The 23518-nt window shown below is 34.4% G+C and overlaps 3 protein-coding genes and 1 long non-coding RNA gene across 5 annotated transcripts in view; 3 read left to right on the top strand and 1 right to left on the bottom strand.

The window, feature by feature from the left end:
• Window positions 1-23518, top strand: part of LOC113397838 (uncharacterized) — a 614853-nt gene that overhangs the window by 77230 nt on the left and 514105 nt on the right. The gene's annotated exons all lie outside the window — the stretch shown is intronic.
• On the top strand, window positions 1596-9751 carry LOC113397824 (uncharacterized). Of its 2 annotated transcripts, none has more exons than XM_064216792.1 (10): window positions 1596-2113; window positions 3286-3454; window positions 3734-3819; window positions 5126-5244; window positions 5997-6234; window positions 7020-7147; window positions 7363-7466; window positions 7901-7999; window positions 8111-8233; window positions 9113-9751. In XM_064216792.1, exons 1-10 carry the CDS (start codon window positions 2066-2068, stop codon window positions 9181-9183), a joined length of 1185 nt encoding a protein of 394 aa, XP_064072862.1. In that variant the 5' UTR covers window positions 1596-2065; the 3' UTR covers window positions 9184-9751. The 2 variants fall into 2 exon arrangements, with proteins under 2 accessions (XP_064072862.1, XP_064072863.1); XM_064216793.1 differs by having other exon boundaries at window positions 1597-2113; window positions 5997-6171; window positions 9113-9750.
• On the top strand, window positions 9866-12378 carry LOC135193608 (uncharacterized). The gene is made up of 2 exons (XR_010309320.1): window positions 9866-11361; window positions 11397-12378. It is a non-coding gene; the product is annotated as an uncharacterized LOC135193608 (long non-coding RNA).
• Window positions 13023-16287, bottom strand: LOC113397828 (uncharacterized). The gene is made up of 5 exons (XM_064216742.1): window positions 16092-16287; window positions 15573-15742; window positions 15106-15248; window positions 14535-14710; window positions 13023-13466 (listed from the first exon to the last, which is right to left on the bottom strand). Exons 1-5 carry the CDS (start codon window positions 16205-16207, stop codon window positions 13058-13060), a joined length of 1014 nt encoding a protein of 337 aa, XP_064072812.1. The 5' UTR covers window positions 16208-16287; the 3' UTR covers window positions 13023-13057.

The following is a 23518-nucleotide window of genomic DNA, read 5'->3' as shown; positions in this document are numbered from 1 at the left end:
GTGAAAAAGCCAAGCAGATTAACTATCTTTAATTTTATTTTACCACTGTCCACATTTTTTAAGATTTTTTTGGTTGAATTAAATGATTTCAAAAATATAGCTTTACAAGCTAATCTAATGTAATATGAAGTAATAAGTATATAAGAATATTTAATGGTTTTACTGAGGTCATGTCCTAGAGTGAACGTGACAACCTCGAAATAGTCATTCAAAACAAAGATTAAAACATTTTATCCGGTAGGCACTAAGCACTACTGCTCAAAGCAACTTCTTATTTAAGGATAAAAACCGAAGTACGTAGGTTATGAGTTTAACTTAAAAGTACTTAAATATTCCTAATTATTTATATTTTGCACTCCATTGCATCGGCTTAACACTTAAAATTTAGTTCTATTAAAAGCATCACTTAGTTCTGACTTGTTATTACCAGTTCTCTGTGACGTCGATCATGTATGATCGTATATCAGTCTTAGTATTAGCTGGAAAGGTTATACAATAATTTAAAAGCGAAATATGTGTTTGGATGTTTGTTACTCGATAACTTCTACCTAATCGCGCGAACCGGTAAAGTAGATGTATTTAAACATTGGCTTTTGATATGAATAAGACTTACATACATAATTTCCTTAATTATTTATAAAATAAAATATTACCAATCCACTCAAATAATATTACTAACGAGTAATTTCACGGTGTTAAGCAAGATAAAATATGTTATTTTTGTTTCGTAAAATACATTAAAAATTCAAATTACTTATTATGTGATGTGTTCTAAGCGAGCCATGAAGTTTCTGTTAATGTTGAAGCTTCGAAGTTTTAGGGAGAAAGTCTTTACACAATAACTATAAATATTATAATAATTTATTTGTTATGTAAATATTATAAGTATAATTATTTTCATTATGTAAATACCTAGAAGAATATCTTTATTGATATTGATTTTGCTATTCACATAATTGTAATAATTATGTCATGTCACTAAAAGGAAATTATATTTTATTCAACAAAAATCAGTAGCGATAGTCAGTTTCGAAGTACGAGTAAGCTAATAGTAAACAAACTACAATTATGTCTAGCTATTACTGTTGTCCTACTGACATTTAGATTCTATCGCTGATTCATTTTCACATAATGAAATAAGGTTCTATGTCGATTTTACGGCTTTCTAAATTACTGCGCTTAACATTATTGATTTAAAAAAGTGTATTCGAATTATTATACTAAATATTCTTTCCAGAAGCTTGTAATTTTGTTCCTAGATATATAACATATTATACAGTATCCAACTGAATAACGTTTCGTAACATATGTACGTAACAGTTGTCAACTTGAAAAATGATTGAGATTACTAAGGATAACTCAGAAAATATAATAATTTTTTAGAAACAATAAAAAAATAAATTAATCTCAGTTTCAATTTATCAAGAAAAAAACATTTTCAAATAATTTTCAAATTATTTTATCAAAATAGGTGTGAAAATTACAGCTAAATCTCTAAACGAACCTATATCACGCGAATGAAGAAATTAAGGCATAATCTCTTGATGACAAGCCATAGAACATCAATGCTGTTGGCACCGCGCCACAGTTGGTTAGACAGAATCCCGTGAGTCAGCGTTACGCGAGACCGGTGCGCGGCGGCGCGATCGATACCCTGCACTCCCTCCCCTCAGGCCCTCACGTTCCCATGCACCTGTCGTAGACAGCACCGCTGGACACTGAAAAACCTCAAAAAACATCCAAAAATGAAGTAATTTTAAAGAAATCAAGTGCTTTCCTCAAAGTCAATTTTCGGTTAATAGTACAAGGTCGCCACGGTCGTAGACCTTTAAGAAACTACCTCAAAATAAATCACGGGTTCAAGCAATACGGTGTTTATTTGTGTTTCTATCGTGGATTTTATTTTTAATTATTACGCGTAGTGGGCAAGGTCGTAGTTTATTTTGCCGTGCACAAATGTCGGATCTTTTCCATTGCAAACGCGCGCGTGCACCGAGGTAGGACATAACAAAGGTGCTCCGCCGTCAGGTCGTCTTGTCGTTTGTCGTTGTGTTTAGGATAAGCTATGGCTTCCAAGGTTCTCGTACCGACAGCCCCCTTCGCAAAACTGCAGGTATGTAAACATTTTTTTTTTAACTAAGTTGACGAAAAACAGCCAATATGTTTTGAATTATAGATTACGCTCAAAAGAAAATTTAATCGATATTTTTTTATTTATTATTTTTTTATTGAATTGTCAATTACCAGTATAATTCTTTGATCAATAAATATTAGTGACTAATTTGGTTTCTTTTTTTATACCGATGATATTGTTTAAAAAAATACATATTCAGCCACCGTAATGAAAATAGTTTTAAAAAATCTACGAATCTGCTCATTACGTCTTTAAGCCTAAGTATCTAGTATCAAGAAATCGATATATTTAACAAAAACATAGATACGTATAAACAATTGATAACAGACGGAACACAAAGAACTTGCTAGCGGTCAATGACTTTATGGGAAATCGAGTATCAATACATGGGTTTTCCCACAGTTTCTTTTATTCGAGACAATACTTACGAACACATTGTGATGGCTTTTTAATTTTAATAATAAAATATTTATTTATTATTCTATTTGATTCGTAACTAGGTGTTGATATAGTGTAGTTCAGATTTCATCCGTCCAATTCAGTAACAAGGAACAAAGACTGAAAGTGACTCAACACATGCACTCGTAGTTAAATTAATTAATCTTATCTAAGATGCGTAGAACTATCTAATTGTTGCAAAATGTTTACATACTTCCTCGTTCAAATAAGATTTGTTAATGTTTTTTCACGTTTCATTTTCGTAATGTTGTTCATTGACCATCGTTTTTTTTTAATTTGAATTACATTACATACTTTTTGTATATTTAAAATTTAATTTAATTATTAATAAATTTTCAAAAGGCCATTTATTCTATTTTTACTAGCTTTCGCAATTAAGGAATGTTTACGTTTATCGACCTTACGATTCTGTAATGGAAATAATTGTTTTTCTCAATATTTCTTTTCGTTTACACACAAACGCGATAAAGACTAACTGCTTTACTTATAAACATTGTTTAGTGTGTTTAATACACACTAAACAATGTTTATAAGTAGTTAAAAATATATTTATCTCTTTCTTTCATCATTGATTTGATATTGAAAAGAAAAGGATAAAGTATTGTTTAACTAATTGCCTCATAAATTAGTAATAGTTTTAAATAAATTAACTATATTGTGAGTTATTTAAATACAGATGATCCTTATTCCAGGTCAAAAAATCACCTCCAGAAAATGGCGGTGGATTCATCATTAGCAGCAGTGATGCAGCAGCTCGGGTCGCACACTTGGAGCATAGTGTTCGTTTCCTACAAGAACAACATCGATTGATGCTGAGCGGTCTCCACGCTGAGATAGAGGCTTTACGAGAGAGAAACAGAGGTGAATGTATGATTAATCCAAGATATCCTAAGGCACTAAAAAAACATCCAATATATTTAGTATCTCAATTTAAGGTGTTACTAAAGTTACTCATCGACAATTTGTTCGATACGTTTTGGGGCTGGGAAATCGTCGTGAATTTTAACTATCGATTGTGAAAGCGAAACTTGAAAAATGGACGTTGATAGCTTATTTAAGAGTAATAAATAGATTTAATTATTATTTTCGTTTGATTCCTAATTTGAAAAATGTAAGCACATATTTTTTCATTAATTCCAGACTTGCAATTTCAACTGATATTTAATAAGGAGTCTACGGTGAAACCAAGTCCGCCGGTGCCCGATGACACAGCTGAAAACAATGAAGTAAGTCTAATACTGTATAGAGCGCGATGAATCATAACAAATGCAAGCGAAGCTGTTACTCGTGCTAGTTCTCTAGCATTAAGAAACCTCGCCCACAGACTGCATGCGCTAATGTCATTATCATAAATAGTGACATTGACAACTCATGTGAATTATAAAATATTAAAAACATCTAAATTTGAAACTGTTTTATCAAATATGTATCATTGTTTTATACGTAACATTGACAGAATATTCCGCACTCAATTAGAGTATTATTATATTAAACTCAACGAAACTGTATACATTAAATTTTAGTTCAAAAAAATGTGTATACAAACTCATTGCTTTTTTACATTACATGAAATCGTCTACTACGACCATATACTTTCATATACTTAGACTTTTTGCGTTGACAATAATAAACGAATTAAGCTAGTACACGAAAATCGGAATAATAAAAAAAATTAATGTACTTTAAAGTCTTTAAAAAAATTGTCACTAGCTTATCATCAGCATACTTTTATTTTTAAAACGGTTAGGTTTAGGGTGGGGTGCTTTATGGTCAAATCAGTCAGGAATGATGGAAACTACAACCTCGTAATGGATCTAGGTCCACTTATCTAGTAACCCTGCATAGTTTATAATTCTCACTATAGTCATTGGTCTTGTTTGGTTATTATTTTATATCAAAGACGATGAGATTTAGACTAAGACAAAATTACTACTTTTTATTAATATTATGATATTATTCTATGGGCGATGGCCACTTATCTATATCTCTATAATAAACAAACTAACTTTTGTAAATTTATCTTTTTCTTATTGTAATTGTGTCACGGAGTCACCTATCTAATTTTGTACCTAATATTTTCTATTAAAATTTTGTTAGGATATCGATATTATGGTACAGTTTATAAACTTAAGATACGAGTTAATATGTCAAATTTATAATAGTTGTTCAGATATATAAGATAAAACTTAATACAACACGTATTAAGTTTTATCTTTAAATATTAATTGCGTTCGTTATTTTCCGACTCATTACGGTACAACGCTATTTTGCGTGATTTAATTGTGAATAATAAAATTCCTTTTAAAGTGTAGCCGTTAGCTATTAAAAAAATCTTAACGTATAAATAAATTAAACGCGATTACTTTACTTGGTGCTATATTATTGAATTACGTCATTGAAAGTTACATCTATTAACCATAATTGTGTTTTGAAATGTTAGACGTTTTGTAATGTTATATTTAATATTTGGTAAGTAGTGTCAGTTGAAGTAGTGCGTAGCGTTTGTTAATTATAAAATTATAATTTTTATAGGAGAAGTTGCGCAAAGACGTGAGTCGCGCGGAACGCGAGGCGGCGGCCGCGCGCGGGGAGGCGCGCGCCGCCGAGGCCCGCGCGCTGCAGCTGCAGAGACTCGTCGACGCGCAGGCGCAGTACGTATTCGCTACTCGCACACAACATGATACACGTTTACTAATAAATAAAAGTTTTGCGTATGATATACAATCAACATTTAAACAATTTATGTAAAGTGTTGACGAGAAGTAGGTACATACATAGTATTATTTCTCACTAATCTTTAACCTACCAGTGTAAACTTAACAAATGTTTTCATGATATTTTCTTAGTATTTATATATTTGTATTAAAATTCTATTCAATTAAAATAATATTGATTCTCTTCAGGCTTCAAGTATTAACAAGGTTCTAATTATTTCATTGTAAGTATTGCCGCGCACTTTACGCTTTATCATATTATCAAATAAGAACTTTATATTGCATAAATCGATAGAAAAAATGTCTAGCATTGTTAAAATACCATAATAAAAATCACCTTCAACCAACGACTGCAACTCCTTTGTAAATGTTTCAATAATTTTGTATGCAGTCTAAAATTGCGTGTAAGTCAGTCGTCATTTACTTTGTTCATATAATCTTATGTAAATGACACGTATATCCTTGACACGTACTCGCGTCGTTCACATTTATTACAATTTTTGTAACACATGGTAAGTTATTCAAACATTAGCCCATAAAAGTTTGCCTTCAGAATATTGCACTAGCTCGAGTCCCGCCGCATGAGCGAGTGGAATGTAGTGAGTGAACTTTCGAAGGGATAAGTGATTTAAACGACGAGCGATCGAATAGATCGTAGCGTCGACATGCAAATAATCACACGCCGACAGAAAAGTTCGCGATCTGGAGAGTCGGCGCGAGGGCGAGCCGGGCGGGGCGGGCGCGGGCGGGGCGGGCGGCGCGGACGGCGCGGAGGAGAGCCGCGCGGAGCTGCGTCTGCGGCTGGCGGAGGCGGAGCGGCTCGTGCGGCGCCTGCGCGCGGACGCGGAGCGCCAGCGCAGAGAGGTACTCGGGGGCGCGGGCGTCACCAACCTACTGTTCGACGGCGCGGCCGCTCGACACGCGCACGTACGTGTCGTCACTCAATCCGTCTCGCGATTATCGCTCGTTCGGCTGCTGGCTGTGCGCAGTGCGCTCGCATAAGCAGCCGTTTCGGCTTATATCTTTGAAACATTTTTATTAAGACTGTAATTTAAATATTGTTGCATACTATATCAAGATTACATTTAATATTATATGTTACTTGAAACCTGTCGAAGGTTAAAGTTTCGACTACTTATATATTTGTGACTAACTTAAAATGACAGATATAAGATAATTTAAAGGAGCGTATCTGTGCGCAGTCCATGAAATACAGAAGCCGCAGTGTCGGCGCGGACGGGACGATTGTTTCGTTCCATTAGAGATACATTTTTGAACGTTTAAAGCAACATAATTGACGCGATGTGTGCGGGTGGCCTAAATTTTGTTTAATTTTAACACTGTTCCCTTTCCGCGCCGTCGTACTTGCTTCTTCCTCTTTATTATTTTGCACGATATAATAGCTTAGTTTCTTATATAGATTACTTATTGATAACCTTAGAAAATAGAAGTACCTAGTTTTAGAAAACAGTAATATCTAGATTTGTATGATATTATGTATACTAGTTGTATTCCTTGTTTCCCATATGATTTGGTTACTTAAACTTAATTTTGTTTATCATTTTGGGAGACAAATTATATTAACTTTTAACCTGTTGAATCGTATGCACGTGGCGAAAGAGAGTTGCCAATTAACTGTTACATTCTCCATAACCATAAACAAATTTAAAAAAAAACATACATACAAATGTTTTAACAGTTAAAAAAAATAGTTGCAGTGTATGAAGAATTCCCTCCATGCGAGTTTGCGAGCTAGCGGTTTAGACGCGTACGGTTATCAGAACAACTACCACTTTCCGCCGGTACACACGCCGGACTTCTGGCGGGAACCGCTTAGAGAGTAAGCATGGATATTATATGAAGTTTATTATGAGGCACTAATAAAAGACCTACGATTAATAGGAATACAATATTGCATGAGACGACGATCAAATTGTTCACTAACAATTTTCAATTCGTTACAATCGTTATTTTTGTATTATTTTTACACGAGAAACGCTTATTTGAGTGATATTATGTTACTCTTGTAAGATGACCGGGAATAATTCATTTCAGGGAGTATAGCATGGGTTCGCGAAACAGGAACAATAGAAGACCTCTCACACTGCCTGAACTAACCGCTGTCGGTCAACCGCTGCGCTCTACCGTGTATGCTAATAGTAAGGATGCCAATTATATACAGCTTATAAATTATGAAAAATATTTACGTGTATTTTGCACTAATTATTATAAAACTAATATCTGCCTTGTCGCTTTAGTAGTCAATACTAAGGCTACAGATCCCAATGATCCAAGTTCAAACATCAATTCAGGCCAGAAGTTCTCAGTAGGTGCTCTGGGAATTGACATAGCTTTAGCTCTTATGCCTCGTAAAAATCGTTAAAATTATATAATTAGTCCTTAAAATATTTGCATTTAAATAGCCATCAATCAAATTAATAATATCATAAAATATGCCAAAACAAAGGAGCGTTTAAAAAATCGTTCACAATTTTAGGCCCTAAATGTCTCACTGTATGTCTAAACCCTAAAAGAAGACTCAGAGCTTATTACATTACTATTAATATTAAAACTGGGTTTTTTTGCTTATTAGATCATACGCGGGCACGAGGCTACGTTCACGAGAAAAATAAAAAAACTCAAACCACGAACGGAGAAACAAGTAATGGAAAAAGTCCAGAGGAACCGCCAGGTAGTTAAACTAATATTAAGCGTCAAAACGTCATTAGGCTCACAACTTTTTTTATTTCTTTTTCCATAATTTTTTTATTTTTCTTTTCGTTATTTTTTGTTGAAATTTCAGAAAATTCACGATTAAACCCGATAGACACCGATAGTTTAGCGAATACGAAAAAAACTGAGTCTAGGTTCTCGACATACCCCGAGTTGAAAATAGTGGTTACTAAAATAATTCCACATGGAAACGGTGAGATGAGATTGAATTTTTAAATAACAACGGACAAACTTCTAATGTGCATGTTGGGTTTTTGAGTTGGCGGTGGTGAATAGAGAATAATTGAATTCACATAGTTTTGGGTTTAAAAATGAGATATTATTTATATTTGCACGGAATGTTGATGGTGACTGAATGAATGAATGGTTAAATTATGTTATATATTGGTTATTCGTCTATACTAATATTATAAATGCGAAAGTAATTCTATCCGTCAGTCTGTTGCTCTTTCACGGACATACCACTCAACCGAATTTGATGAAATTTGGTACTTGAAATCTTTATGATTAACACTTGACGACCAGCCCCTGAAACGGGAGCAAAGCTGTGAGGGACAAATAGAAACTTGGTATAAGCCAGTGGTTTGAGGAATATGAGTCACGATTGAATATTACGTAGGAATGCATGTGTTTATATTTTTTAATTTATTTCATTTCATTTTAGTGTAAGCATTCGTGTTTTGTTTAAAAATAATACGTATCTCAATTCGCTTTCTAGTGTGGTGTTGGGTTAATGGAATTTGGATCGTACTATAATATAGTGTAATAAAACTAACATAATACCTTTTAAATAAGATTGTACACATCTGCTTTATCTCATAACTTAACAAAGCGTCATATGAGCGGCAACCTCAATAATCGCATGAATATAAAGTGCAGACAAGTAAAGTGAAAATGCGTTTAACTTCGGATTGAACGTTATTAACTCGATGTTACTCCTAAATCCCTATACAATATCGTTCACGAGTCTAGATTTTCAAGGTAGGTCAGAGTTTTTCACTCCCAGGTTGAACCCATTTAGCCTGTAGTGCACGCTTAGGGCAGCGAGTGTACCGAGTGCGTTGTCCGACAGTGAGCGCGGCGGGCGAGGCGCCGCGCGCGCGGTCGCGGCGCGCGCACCGCAAGCACTCGGACCACACATAGCCGCGCCGCCGCCGCCGCCGCCGCCGCCGCCCGACACTCTCACAAATATAGTTTATACGCCACGCCGATCTATGTACACGGAACCGACTTGATTTCACAGGACTAAATTGTTATATGTGTTCTTTTGCGAAAGAATTCTTTCGAGTCTCGTCATGTCTGTTTGGTTGATATTGTTTGTAACTGATTCGGTATTATTACAACACGCAGATCTCGAAAGGCATGCTCTGCAATTTTATCTTTGCCGATATATACGTCGGTAATAAGTGAGCACTGATTATCATTGTGTTTGAAGTGAATCGCATGCTTAAATCATCAATTCTGCGATTCAATTATCTCATTAAGATATCCATTTTAGTACAGAGTCATAATTTAATTGGACATTGGTAAAAAATATAGTGATTGCTTTGTACGCAATCTCTGAACTAATCTGACGGTAAATCAGTTCTAATATTGAGATGCTATGTAACAATACACTGTTTCTCCTGTCTTATCTAATCATGAACTGTGTCGTGGAGATGACATAACGGATTAAGTATTAACATTATATTTCTCATTAATATTAAATATCTCGCATTAATCTATCTTATTTGCAAGCAATACTTTTATTGAATGAAAAATACCGATATTATTTTGTGTTTGTCAAATGAGTCCGTAGACTTTGATAAATAACGTAGATGACACCGGAATATTAAAACTTATGAGAACTTATAATTCAATGAGTAGTAAAAATGTCTGCAATATATATCACGGTATAATTTTAGATCTTAGTACTGCGCTAATCACTCATCGCAGTGAAAAAGATCGCAATCAATTGACAAAAGAACTAAATAATTGACGAAAGTCATCAAAGCATTTGATATGACGAAAATTATGATAGGACATTGAATGAGATAAACAAATCTTGAGGCAAAATGATACTAATTAGCCTGTTAGGACCAAATGAATGATTATCCGAATCTAAGTAAATGTGCTTGATAGATTAAAACTTTCCTTCAACTACTCTAATGAATTGCGTAAATATGATGTGGCTAATACTAAAACGTGATACAACAGTACCTATATTATCTAAATGAATAAATAAGCACGAATATATATTACTTAAACTGTCGTAGAATTGAATAGAATCGACAGCACTTTAAAATGTGCAATGTAATCTATGTACGGTATGTATTTGTAGACGGACATTGGATTTAGTATTCGTTTTAGCTTTAATGGAGTTTTTAGATCTTTTTGAATATTTACGAAGTCGATTTCATTATATAAGATATATTCAGATTCGATGCTCAGAATTAAAATATGTTTACAAACAACCAAGAATATTACTGAAACCGCCAAGAAACTCAGCAGTTGTACAACAGTAGTAGTTAAATATAATTTTTAAAATAAAACACAAACAAAACTAAAGTGTAATTATGAAACAAAAGCTTCTTAAAAGTGAACTACGGAGAAGTTACCGACATCTATTATTTAAAAAAATAACACTACTGACAGTAGTCTTATATGATGTGGAACATCAGACGTCTTACCTCGTTAACTAGCAACATTGTACCCATGGAAATTACCTCACCATCTGACGGCCAACTCTAGCGCAGTGCGCTCATTGGTCAAAATAAATAGCGCGCTCTTTAGAAAAACAATCCCACAGGTTGCAGTACAGCGGGAGGAACGATGTTACAGATTAAAAAATAATTTCACACACAATGGTTGTTTGTCAACGTATATATAGTTTTGAACTATTTTCGTTTTACATGATACTTTTAAAGTGCCTAGATTTGGATGGTAGTCCTAATTCTTACGAGTTTGCATTTAACATGGACGAATAATAAAAGTTATAATATGGCAGAAGAAAAAAACAACAACAATACAGTGCGTGACAACCTTTACTTTTATAAAGCGAGAATATACTTTTGCTCTAAACTCTATAATTGAGTAGATTATAATATTATGTAAGCAAAGTTATTTGAAACCTCTTTGGAATACTACATAATAGTCAGTTTTAGATGGGAGACGTAGGGATCTAATAAAAATATTTTGAAAGATAATTTCATGCTATAAGTAATTAGTGGTTTCACATAGAACTTTTAATTCTTAACTAATATCCTCATTTAACACGAAAGGTTTTACAAGTACAGTTGTAGCATTATTATAAGTTACTTGGATCAATTCGTTCACGTGTAGGTGATCATTATCATTAAGGCGGTAGCCCTTCGAAGCCATACCAGGGAGGCAAAAGTCCAGGTTAATATAAGGTTAAATAAACTATTGTCTTTGTGATAACTTGTAGGCTGTATGCGAATGAACACTTGCAAACTTGGATTAAAAAATTATATAGAGCCGTCGTAAGTCACTGTGACCTAAATTGTGTCACAACTCCCCACTCCCTAGTATAAGTAATATATTATAGACTATATTATTTTTTATATTATAGGGTAGTGGGATTATCTATATTGGCTGTCTGAAATCAAAGATAATTTAACTTTGAAGATATTTTGTTTTATTCCAGATAAGGACATGTTTTGATTTCTAAAAATTATCTTTATTTTAATTAAAAATAAAAATTAAATTTGATGCGGCCAATCTGCATCAATTCATCTGTTGTATCTTAAAGTTAAAATTCTGTTTTATTATTCAATTTGCCGAAAATAGCTTTATATGAAAAATAGCTTTACGATCCAATGTAACTTATAATATTGATGATATTTTAATATTTATTTAATATGTAAACGAGGAGGTAATAAAAAAGTGACAGATATCTCATTCAAAATTTAATGCTCAATCTTTTTAAAGTTAAAGACAACGATATTTCATTCCAAAATGTAAACTTTAGTAATGACCTGCCATTTTGTTTTGTTTTTCCATTCACACTGGTGTTGCTATAAGAAATAAAAAGTATATAAGATGATTTTCAATATTATGTGATAAAACATGTACTTAATATATAGTTAAATCAAAGACGGGTAGTGGTAGTGATATATTAAAGTGTAATATCAATTTTGTATTATTTAAATTATAGTAGAAATTATCATCTTAATATATGAGATCTTTTAGAGCGGCCAGTGTGTTTGGAAAGATATGCTACATTTGTGAGAGCGATTGTAAATTTTTAATGCTAAATTTGTAGCCTTATCCATATTATCTAATTATTAAATTATATTATGAATAATTATTGATATAATATATTTATTGTGAACTATATGTTGTTGTTTTATTGATTAACGATTTATGGTAAACTTGGTTTCTCAGGATATAAGTGAAACTTTAGTTTAGGTCAAGTTAGTGTAAATATTTAATAACTATATTTTTTCGAATATTTAGATATACCTATCCCTGGTGTAAAATGGGTTTCAAAAAGGTCGGGCCAATAAAAAGCGCTCCATTAAGTTACCGAATAGCAGATATATGCTAATACCAGAGGAGTAAAGACAAATAACATTTGACACCGAATTGGCGCCAAATCATTGGACGAGAGTTTAAATAATCTATGATATTCCTCCTTGATAACAATAGGCTATAGTTGGTCCCACACCTGATCCTAACAGTGTCCCAGTGAGAGAATTGTCTTTATGTGGTTAGTCTCCAGGATTTTTTTCAAACATAATTACTAGCCGTGCACCTCGTGAGTCGTCCCACCGGTTTCCAGAATTCTAATTTTCAAAAACAATAAACCTTCATGCAAGCTTTCATTCCATCAAAAATCATCCTAAGTATTAAGTGATGTATTTTCTGAAATTTGTGTAAACATTTCCACAATCATAAATGACGGATTTGTATACAAACTTTCACTACCCCTAAGAGATACCCTAGATGGAAAGGAAGAAGAATGTAATTAAAACAATATATTAAGGTAAAACAATTTTATTGTATGTAGAAACCATCAACTAATTAACATATTAAAGAATTGTTTATCATCACAGAAATTGAACAAGTTACCTAACAACCATAGACATGATTCGCTAACACATTTATTTGAGTTTAACAAACTTTTAAACATATCACTCATATTATTTAAACTAAAATAGTTTAAAATAACATTGTACATTTTATCCATGTTAGCTAAAGTACGTATCAAGTATACTAATTTACAGCATTTTTTTATCTGTGAACATTTTTGTGTATGGTATTCGAATGCTATTGGTATGTGTTCTAGAATCTTCTGTAGTAGTTCTTCAGTGACATTTTCAGAGAAATGTTCGTGACACGATGTTATGAAGAGAAGTTGTGCAGACATCATGCTGATGTCGAGTTTTGTTAGAGTTTGTAGAATTTTAATTAGTTGATCAGATCTGAAACAAAAGGAATTCTGATTCAATATGACATGATTATCGAGATTATGTTGTTTTATATCCTGAAAAATCCAAGAAACGATATCTGTAATTTACTTTTTTTTACTTAGAAAATACAAAACACATGTTTTTGGGTAGTGTGTAGTTGTCCAAAAATTTAGTCATTCATTCATTCATTCATCAGTCATTTCACATATTAGAATATGAATTATTTAATGAAATATTTTTTTGCTCTACGTGTTTGTCCTTTGCTCACGTGTCTGTCTTGTAAATCTCAGATCATAGTATACCTCATTTTAGTACTAATACATAGTACGACATTGTCTATTAAACTTGTAATCAGGGATCGTGTATCACATTTATCTAGACACAATAAACCGTAATTGGCAACACTGTACTGCGTACGTGGACACTAAGACAAGGGGGGAGGGCTAGACTAGAGACACACAACACTAGTGCCTAGTTTGAGTTTTACAAAATTACTATATTATAACTTCAAAATCGCGTTAACGTCAATTTGAATTTTCAAACTTTCGAAATTGTCGTCCGTATTCGCAAAATACTGGAAACAAGCAATCATGAGCGTTAACATTGTCACTTCCGAATGTGAAGTAAAAACCTCCAACTAACTAATTGTGTTTCTGATTTGTTTAATGAATACATGTTTTTTTGATTCCATGGAAATCGCAGTAAACGTCACCGCTATAGAATAAGTAAAAAAGCTTGCACAAGACACACCGATTGGTTCACTATGCCATCGTTCTCGCACGCGCTACAATTTGTTGACAATTTATGTATCTTTTACGGTAATTAGATCTCGTAATAAGTTTTTGAATATTATATTTGGAGAAACGAAGATTGAATACTCAATCCTCCTATAAAATAGTAGTCATGTTATAAATATATATATTATAAATAATCGTCTTAATCCCTACGTCATATTAAAAATCACCTATGGTTTAGGTTTGTAATTCGTTAAGGTTGCAATATCAAGGAAGCTTGAACACCAAGGATGACCCCTTAAAACGGGGGCGACCTATATTCTACCCGTCCAAAGCCAACACTTACTTTAGATCATCTCTCATCTGGTAGGTAAAATGCACTAAGGCATATAATGCAGCATCTTGGATATCTTCATTGGTGTAGATTTCACTCAGCTTGGCGAGAGCTCCCTGGGATGTGAGAATGTTGCATATTCTTGGATCAGCACCAGCTAAGTTGCCGAGTGTCCACGCACATGACACCTAGAATATTGTACAATCATTTAAACATATAACTCCAAACAATAAGTTAAAACATAATTTCGACTTTCGTATAGACTGGCAATAAAGAAAAACGAACTGTCACACGTAGAATAAACTTTATCAAGTTTAACAAACACAGTTCTACAACCATAACAGTTGAAATATATCTGGAGTCCAGGAAGTTCTAACTTGTTACAACAAAACAAAATAAAAATTACTTGGGTTTAATTTTTTATATCATGCTTAGAACCCATTTGGATAATCGGTGATTCGGATAATCAGAGTTCTACTGTACATAACAAATATATGATATTATATAAACATTTGAAGTTATTATGTATGAATTATTCTACAGTTTCTTATAAATTCGTTTATAAAATCAAAAGAAAGCTTACAGCTAATTCTGTAGTGAGGTTGTCCAAAGCAGTACTTAGATAGGACCCGGCTGCTTTGGCTATTGTCGAACATGCCCTAGAGTCACCTAAGGCTAAGTTACAGCAGCATCCAGCAGCCGCACATTGCTTTTTCACATTGTGACCTGTGGTATTTTACAGATTCATTTTAATTTACAACTAAGTCACTCTGTGTGATGTTTATTTATATAAGAATCATGATATTTTCAAGTGAATTGAATTCTATTTGCAAAATCTCTTCTAAAAGAGCTAAAAATTTATTTTATTATTTGGAAATTTCAATATACTTTTAGAACATTGAAAATAGGTAAAATAAATATTACAGATTTTTTCTTTAAGTCATAATAAATATAAAATCTGATCTTATACTGTTATAAGTTAATAAATAAGAAATATGAAATTAATATTGGTTTCCACTTCTATAAATACATTTTGTCAAATATATTCACCTGTTAATTCCCTGATGAGTCCTCTCAAAGCACCGTGGACACTTAGAAATATTTCAACATAATTACTGTCTTCCATTATGCCATTTTTCAGTGTTTGAAGGTCTGAGATTGGAATGCATGACTTAGTCTTCAGTTTGTTTGCAATATTTAATATGGTTTCTTTATTTATCCTGGAAAAATAGGTAAATAAATAATCAACATAGTTTAGTGTTAATGTAATAAGAGGCACAGGAGGCATAACATCTTATAGAATTTTCGGGATCGCATTGACAGTAGTGTAAGGAATAGTTAATATTTTAAATTATAAGGCGACTCTATATTATTTATATCTATATTTTTCGTCCTTTGAACGATTTCATTTAGAAAAATCGGAGATCTATAGCAACAAAAAACCATCGATCCTACCTCCTTAGAAATAACTAGTGAAGATAATAAAGAAAAAAAATTATAATATAAAGATTATTTTCTCATATCATTTTAGTCTAGTATTCTTATGATAATATTTTGACGCAATGTTACCTTATTTCTTGTATAGCACGACGCGAATTAGATTCTTCATCTTTATGTATTCGCCGGTTTAACTGTAACAGATTCCTTGTACTTTCCCTTATGATATTCACTGGTTCATCTGACATTGTGTCTTGCGGCAAAGTTAACAAGAATGTAAAACTAACATAAACACATCAAAAATGTTATTAAAGTTCAGGTATTAAGTACTTATAATTCAATTCAATTCTTAGTTTAATGGCTTTTAGTTGTGCCACAGGGCACAGATTATTTCGCCAATGTCACGTAGGATGGAGAAGACACGAATGAGATTGATCGGTATGGTTGAGATAACAAACTCAATTAAATTTTAAAGTCAAGTATAGTAGTAGTAATTTCCTTGTTAATCCGTAACCTAGAACAACACAAACATTAAGGGTTAATAATAGGATAAATTACAAGTAATTGTTAGTACTCTAAACTATATATAATAAGATATATCACTCAATTGGACTATTCACAACTTAATTTTATTACATTTAATATATTTACACAAAAAAGAACAAAATGGACTAAACACAAACGTCAATAAACATTCAACATTTATAGGACGAGGAACTTTAGGAGGGAGAACGTCGTAAATGGGATGAAGAAGTTTAGGACAAAGGAACAGAATGTGGGTAGCGGAACCTTCGTCTAGGCCACATTCACACAGCGAGTGATCTCGAACTCTTATCTTTGCTAGGTGGGTAGGTGTGCAAGAATGGCCGAGGCGTAACCGACAGATAGTGGATGTGACCCAACGGTCAGCGTGCCTGTGAAATGAAAACCAAGGTCGCCTCGGAATTTCAGGTTGTAACGCCGAATAATACTTACCTTTAACCGATTTTGATGAAATCCAAAAAGCATTCCAGGATTTAACCATTTGAGCTTTCGCAAGAGTGAGCAGGTCTCGAGAGGAATTGACAAAATGCTCAGATGAACCAGATTGGATAGCAATCTTAGCATATGAGTCAGCCATCTCATTTCCAATAATACCGGAATGACTTGGAATCCAGACCAGCAAAACCTGAAGGCCTTGTTGGTGACAGGACAACAGAGCCTCTCTGATCTTAAAAACGATAGAAAGTCTTAATTTGCTACGAAAAGGATTTTCTTTAATGGCCAACAGACAGCTTAATGAGTCACATAAAATAACTGATTGTTGTATGTTGTGTGACTGGGCATACATAATAGCTTCCAGTAAAGCAGTGGCCTCACCGGAAAATATAGAGGTTTCAGGGGGGCATTTAAATAAAAGGGCTATTTTATATTTCGGTATCCAACAAGCTGCGCCAACGCAGCCGGTCGGTGAGAGTTTAGAGGCATCAGTATATATAGGGAGGTGATTTGGCCAATTTTGATGAAACATTTTTTGAAATTGGACACTAGTATCAGGGGAACCTTTTATAAGACCAAGGTTTGTTATAACGGGGGTATTATAAATAAGGGCTTTAAAGGAGGTGGAAAAAAGAGGATTAGAAGGAAAAGTGGTAAGAGGATGAGGGAGGTTGGTATACTTGAGGAAACTGTTTAATAGGAATGAGGATTTCGGACTGTCTGGGTTGCAAAGGTGGGATAATTTGTTTAATCGGGCCAATAAAGGATGGGAAGATAGCTGTAACAATTTGATGATAAAGCGGTCACATAAGTATTGCCTCCTTATATGTAGAGGAGGGTCAACACACTCAACCTGCAGAGCATTAGTAGGAGTGGATTTCATCGCACCCAAGATTATGCGCAAACATTTAAATTGAATTTTATTTAATTTTTCTGAAGCTGATTTATTGAATGGATCTAGAACAAACAGTCCATAGTCCAAATGACTACGAACTATTGCGTTATAGATCAGCTTCAATGTATAAGGGTGAGCTCCCCACCAAACTCCAGATACTGCTCTAAGGGCATTAATTGATTTTTCACATTTCTTGGCTAAATAGTCAGAGTGTGAAATTCCGTTCAGTCGGTGATCGAGAATAATACCAAGAAATTTTGTTTTGTCTACAAAGTTAATGCGTTGACCCTCATAAAACAAATTAAAGGTAGGTATACGTCTTTTTTTAGTAAATACCACTGCTTGACTTTTGGCTATCGATAGCGATAAGCCATGGTCAGAGAGCCATTGGGATAGGTAATGCAAAGCAGAGTTTAATCGAAATGTTAAATTTTCAATGGAGCTAGATCTATAATACAAAACAGTGTCATCAGCATACTGGAGTATGTTACAAAAATTGTTAACAGACAAATCGAGATCATGGGTGTATATGCTGTAAAGCAGAGGACTGAGTACTGAGCCTTGAGGAAGACCTTTCCAGACAAGTCTGGGGGGAAGTGAGAGATGTTGGTGTCTAACCGTTATTGATCTGCAAGTTAACAGATTACATATGAGATGAACTATCCTCGGTGGAATACTCAGCTGTTGCATTTTCTGCCTGAGCAACGGAAGAAGTACATTATCATATGCAGAAGATATATCTAGAAAGATGCCCACAAGGTACTCTCCTTTAGCAAAGGCAATTCGAATGTCTGTTGTGAGTATGCTTAGATTATCAATGGTGCTCAACCCCTTCCGAAAGCCAAATTGGGAGGGAGCAAGTACATTTCTGCTTTCCATTAGCCATTCCAGGCGGTTCTTCAACAGATGTTCAGTGATCTTTGCCAAAGTTGATGATAAAGCTATCGGTCTGTATGAGTTGCAATCCGAAGGGTTCTTACCCGGTTTAAGGATCGGGATAACAATTTGTGTCTTCCAAGATTGCGGGACAATTCCTTTGATAAAAACCGAGTTAATTATGTTTAAAAAACATTTTTTCGCTTTATCATTTAATTTACAAATAAAAGAGTAAGGAACGCCGTCTTCCCCAGGAGTAGAATCAGATAAACCATTTAACGCACATTGAAGTTCGGAAAAAGAAAAGGGGGCATCCATTTCATCCAAAGTGGATGTGGATGCTGGCGTAGAATTTAGAAAACTGTCCTCATAAGGGACAAATGGGGGGGCAAGCTTATCAGCGAAATTGTTAAGCCACTCAGAAGGAGTATTTGAGGAAGGGTCAACAGAATTAAGGCATCGGCGGAATTTTTTAAGTTGGGACCAGACTACAGAGGAAGAGGAACGAGGACTCAGGGATTCACAGAAATGAATCCAACTAACTTTTTTCTTTTTAGAAATTAATTGTTTAAATTTGGCGTCGATTTTCTGATACTTACAAAAGTTATCCAAAGACATACACAATGAGTATGATGCTTCAGCCTCTAGTCTCTGTTCAGATAATCGTTTGCATTCCTCATCCCACCAGGGGGTGGAAAGCAAATGATTTTTTGAGGTGTGTTTTTTAGGGAAGTGGAGATTGGCTGCAGTTAAAATACCATTAAGGAAAAGATCATAGCAAAGGATTACATTTCCATAGTCTTGTGAAACAAAGAGGGTGTCGATCATGGAATCAACAGACTCAGCATATGCAGACCAGTTAGCATTTTTTAATTTAAATTTTAATAAGGGATTTGGATTGATATGGGCAATGGATCGGTGATTTAAAGAAAGGAGGATAGGAAAGTGGTCACTGCCAAAAGAGGATGAGAGGACATTCCAGGATATTTGAGAAGCAAGGACTGGAGAAGTTAAGGATAAGTCTACAGCGGATTTTGGGTTTTGGTTAGGATATACTCTACGTGTTGGTGAGCCATTATTGAGGATACAGAGGTTTGCATCATCAAATATGTCCATCAACAAGAGAGCAAATGGGTCACAGAAATGTGAACCCCAGGCGGTGTGATGGGCGTTAAAATCGCCCATGACTAGGATAGGACTAGGGAGAGAGGAAATGATGGCAGATATATCAGGAATTAAAGCTGGATTAGGATGAGGAATATACAGGGAAAGAAAAGAGATGTTAAGGGCTCTAACAGCAACAGCATTAATATGCTGGCTGGGAAGGGATAAAGGAATTTGGGAGAAGGGAAGGGAGTGCCGAACGAAAATGGCACACCCAGCATAACCATCACTTCTGTCATCCCTCAAACAGGAGAAGCCTGGGACCCGGAATCGGGATCCAGGGATCAACCATGTTTCAGAGATGGCAATAATGACAGGTTTATGGAGGTTTATTAGAGAGAGGAGTTCATGTTTTTTAGGCCGGACGCTCTTGCAGTTCCATTGAAGGAAGCTGATTGGGGCCATTGTGAAGGATGGAGAATAACTGACATAAGTCTTGAGCAACGTTGGACGGTAAGGGGATATCGTTACATGTTGAGATAATACTAAGAAGTATCTTAGTTAGCATTTCTAAGAAGTTGGGATTGTTATTAAGAGGGTTAGGAGTGTTTTGGTTGAGAGCACAACCATTAGGAGCAGTAGAGGGACAATTACTAACGATCGATTGATGGGCCTGTTTATCATACCCTTTCCCAAGAGGTGATCTTGGGCGAGGAGTACTGATAACAGTCTTCCGATAGGACCTGGTAGTTGAAGGGATAGGTTGATTAGGGAGGATTGGAGAATATGTGGGAGGGGTAAACATCTCCTTTGTAATCTCTGCATAGGATCTACGTACAGGAGGAAACCGAGAGGATGCTTCAATGTATGAAATGTTGTCTTGAGACATAACAATTTTGATCGATTGTTGGCGAGAAAACTCTGGACAATCCTTGTCTGTTGTGAAATGGTTACCAGAGCAATGTAAGCAAGTGGCGTTATCCTTACTTACACTACAAGACTCACCTGTGTGGGATTTGGAGCACTTAAAACACCTAGGTTGAGATCGACACTGAGTTTTAATATGACCATAACGGCAGCAATTAAGGCATTGGATAGTGGGAAGTTTATAAGTTTCTACTGGAAGGGACGTATGGTAGGAATACACTTTTGAAGGAAGCATTTGACCTCTAAATGTAATTACAACAGATTGGGTAGGAACCCATGTAGTTACACTGTCAGCAATTATTTTTCTGTTCAGGCGTCTTATTTTCATTACTTCACCACATCCAGTGGGAAGCTCAAGAGACATTGCCAGTTCTTCCATCGTCCAGTCCACGGGAATACCCTTAATCAATCCCATTCTAGTTACATTAAAAGTCGGTACAGTAGCTTTATACTTGCACATTTCAACAATAGGATTCACTAGAAAGGTGTTTGCTGCTTGAGCTGTTGAAAATTCAACTGAGATTTTGTTACGGCCTATGTTCTTAACACCATCGTTAATAATGCTCTTAATTTTATGAGTGTGCAGGAATTGTCCGAATTTAATTGCCCGTACAGTAGTTCCTGAAGCTGGGTCAGATACTTCCCGGGACACATGAACGATGAAAGGACCCTTGTCATCGTCGGAATACGTTTTAGGGCCTTCAGAGAAGGATGGATGAGTGTAAATCGTTTGGATTGAGGGATTTGCTGAACTAGGATTAATTATTGTTTTTTTAATATTGGAATCGGAATTAATTGGATCATTACCGAGGCGTTTTCGGGAGACAGGTACAGAGGGAGGAGATAGAGTATCGGGAACAGGCTCTATTGAGCCACCTGGATCAGGGGGATCAGGAGGAGGATCAACCTCCATTATAAAACTTAAAAGCTAAAAAATATTAAAACACGTTAAATACTCACAAGATTTACAAATATTACTAACACCACTTAACCCAACTACCAACTAAAGCACTATTAACAATAAAATATACTACAAAACTAAAAGAAAACACTCAAAATCTCTTAACACGTGTGTTAACCAACGCTAACGCAAGCGAAAAAAAAAACTTAAGTACTTATAATAATATTTAAAAAATGACATGACAGTTAACCACTGGCCTCTGACAGTGTCAAGTTGTCAGTGACACTGACAAGTAATGAATACACTGAATACTTACAGTTGTCAGTATTCAATTGTTATATGGTAAATAAAAGTTCTCTTAAAAAATATTAAAAAAAAGATCTACCACCGACTCTTTAAGTTCTCTTAAATTATACAACCTATAACTTTCATAAGACAGTTAACCAGGATGATCAATTCTGGGTGACCATTTATTATTATACCAACTTTTTTATTTTTTTTTATATTAAGTATTAATTAATATGAATAATTATTGATATAATTTATTACAGACCGTTAAAAAATAATTTACTTTTTCAATTAGTAATAGTAGTAATAAAGAGTCAATATCTATATTATTTTAATTGGTGTAATAAAACATAATAAAGTAATTGAACTTTTCCGAGGTCAATAAATTTTCAGGTTATAATTTTCTAGAGTTGTTAGAAGCTTGGAAATCTCTTGTGCATGTAAAGTCGACCAACGACGACAGTCGATTCCGTCTGAACTATTTATAGTCATTTTATAATATCGCTTACATCTCCGTTGAGATTTGCCATTTTCTCCGGTCTTCATCATAGACAGCATCATACTTACACAAATTAACAATTTGCGGATTGTTTGCTAAACTGTACTGTTTCCTTGCTTTTTGCATGAGTTACTTGCACGAATCAAGGTCAAGGAACTGAAGTACATCTACTTAGGTTTCATTTTCTAATATTAGATAAATTTAATTTATTTCATCTACCCTTTCCTGAGAATAAGGGAAGTATTCAGACAGACAGACAGACGGACAACAAAATAATGTAATATATTATATACCACTTATACTAGAAGATGAAGCGCATTTCGGAGAGTTTGTGTTTAGTGCTGTAAAAAAAAACTAACAATATGACAATTGCCTTCAAATAGATGCCTTAGAAATAGTTATAATTATCACTTCAAGCATGCTCCGTGCACTATTTATTAATTACCCTATACATAAATACGTTTTAAATTTTCACTCGGTTTAAATACAGACAAATGACGTCACAATCATTTAAAATATAACATAAGTGAGATCTTATACACTGAATAGAAAATATAAACGAAATAAATGAGATTACGAGTAGACCAAACTTAATTAATGAATCAGTTCGGCAGGCGATTTATATATTAATCGACCAGTATATCTTGACCTTTACCGCGTAAGGGAAGCGATTATCGAGAGAAAACACATAAAATGGTGAAAAGGCCTAAAATCAATGTAGTAATTCACCTTAGTCCCTTTGTGCTTAGAATGAAATAACCTTTCGGTTAATAATGTTTTCCTTTGGTCTGTGTATAAAAATATAAGTATATGTATTCATGAATATCGTTAATTATATATTTTTTTTCTTTTTTACCCTTAATAGGCTAGCGTTTACCCATTGTCTTGTCTGATGTCGACACGGTTTACGATGTAACACGCTTACTTAAAAAATACCTTTTGTTAATTCTAGATTTGAAGACACCAAGGTTGTATCTATCGGGAAATACAGACTCAGGCAAAGTATTCCAGAGTTCGGTGGTGCGAATGATAAAGGATTAGAAGCGCTTCGTACGTAGACGGGGAATTTTCACTGTGTATCTATGGCCCTT

Source organism: Vanessa tameamea, chromosome 13 (genome assembly GCF_037043105.1).
Source record: "Vanessa tameamea isolate UH-Manoa-2023 chromosome 13, ilVanTame1 primary haplotype, whole genome shotgun sequence".
Classification (NCBI taxonomy): domain Eukaryota; kingdom Metazoa; phylum Arthropoda; class Insecta; order Lepidoptera; family Nymphalidae; genus Vanessa; species Vanessa tameamea.
This window is presented reverse-complemented; position numbering and strand designations above follow the sequence as displayed.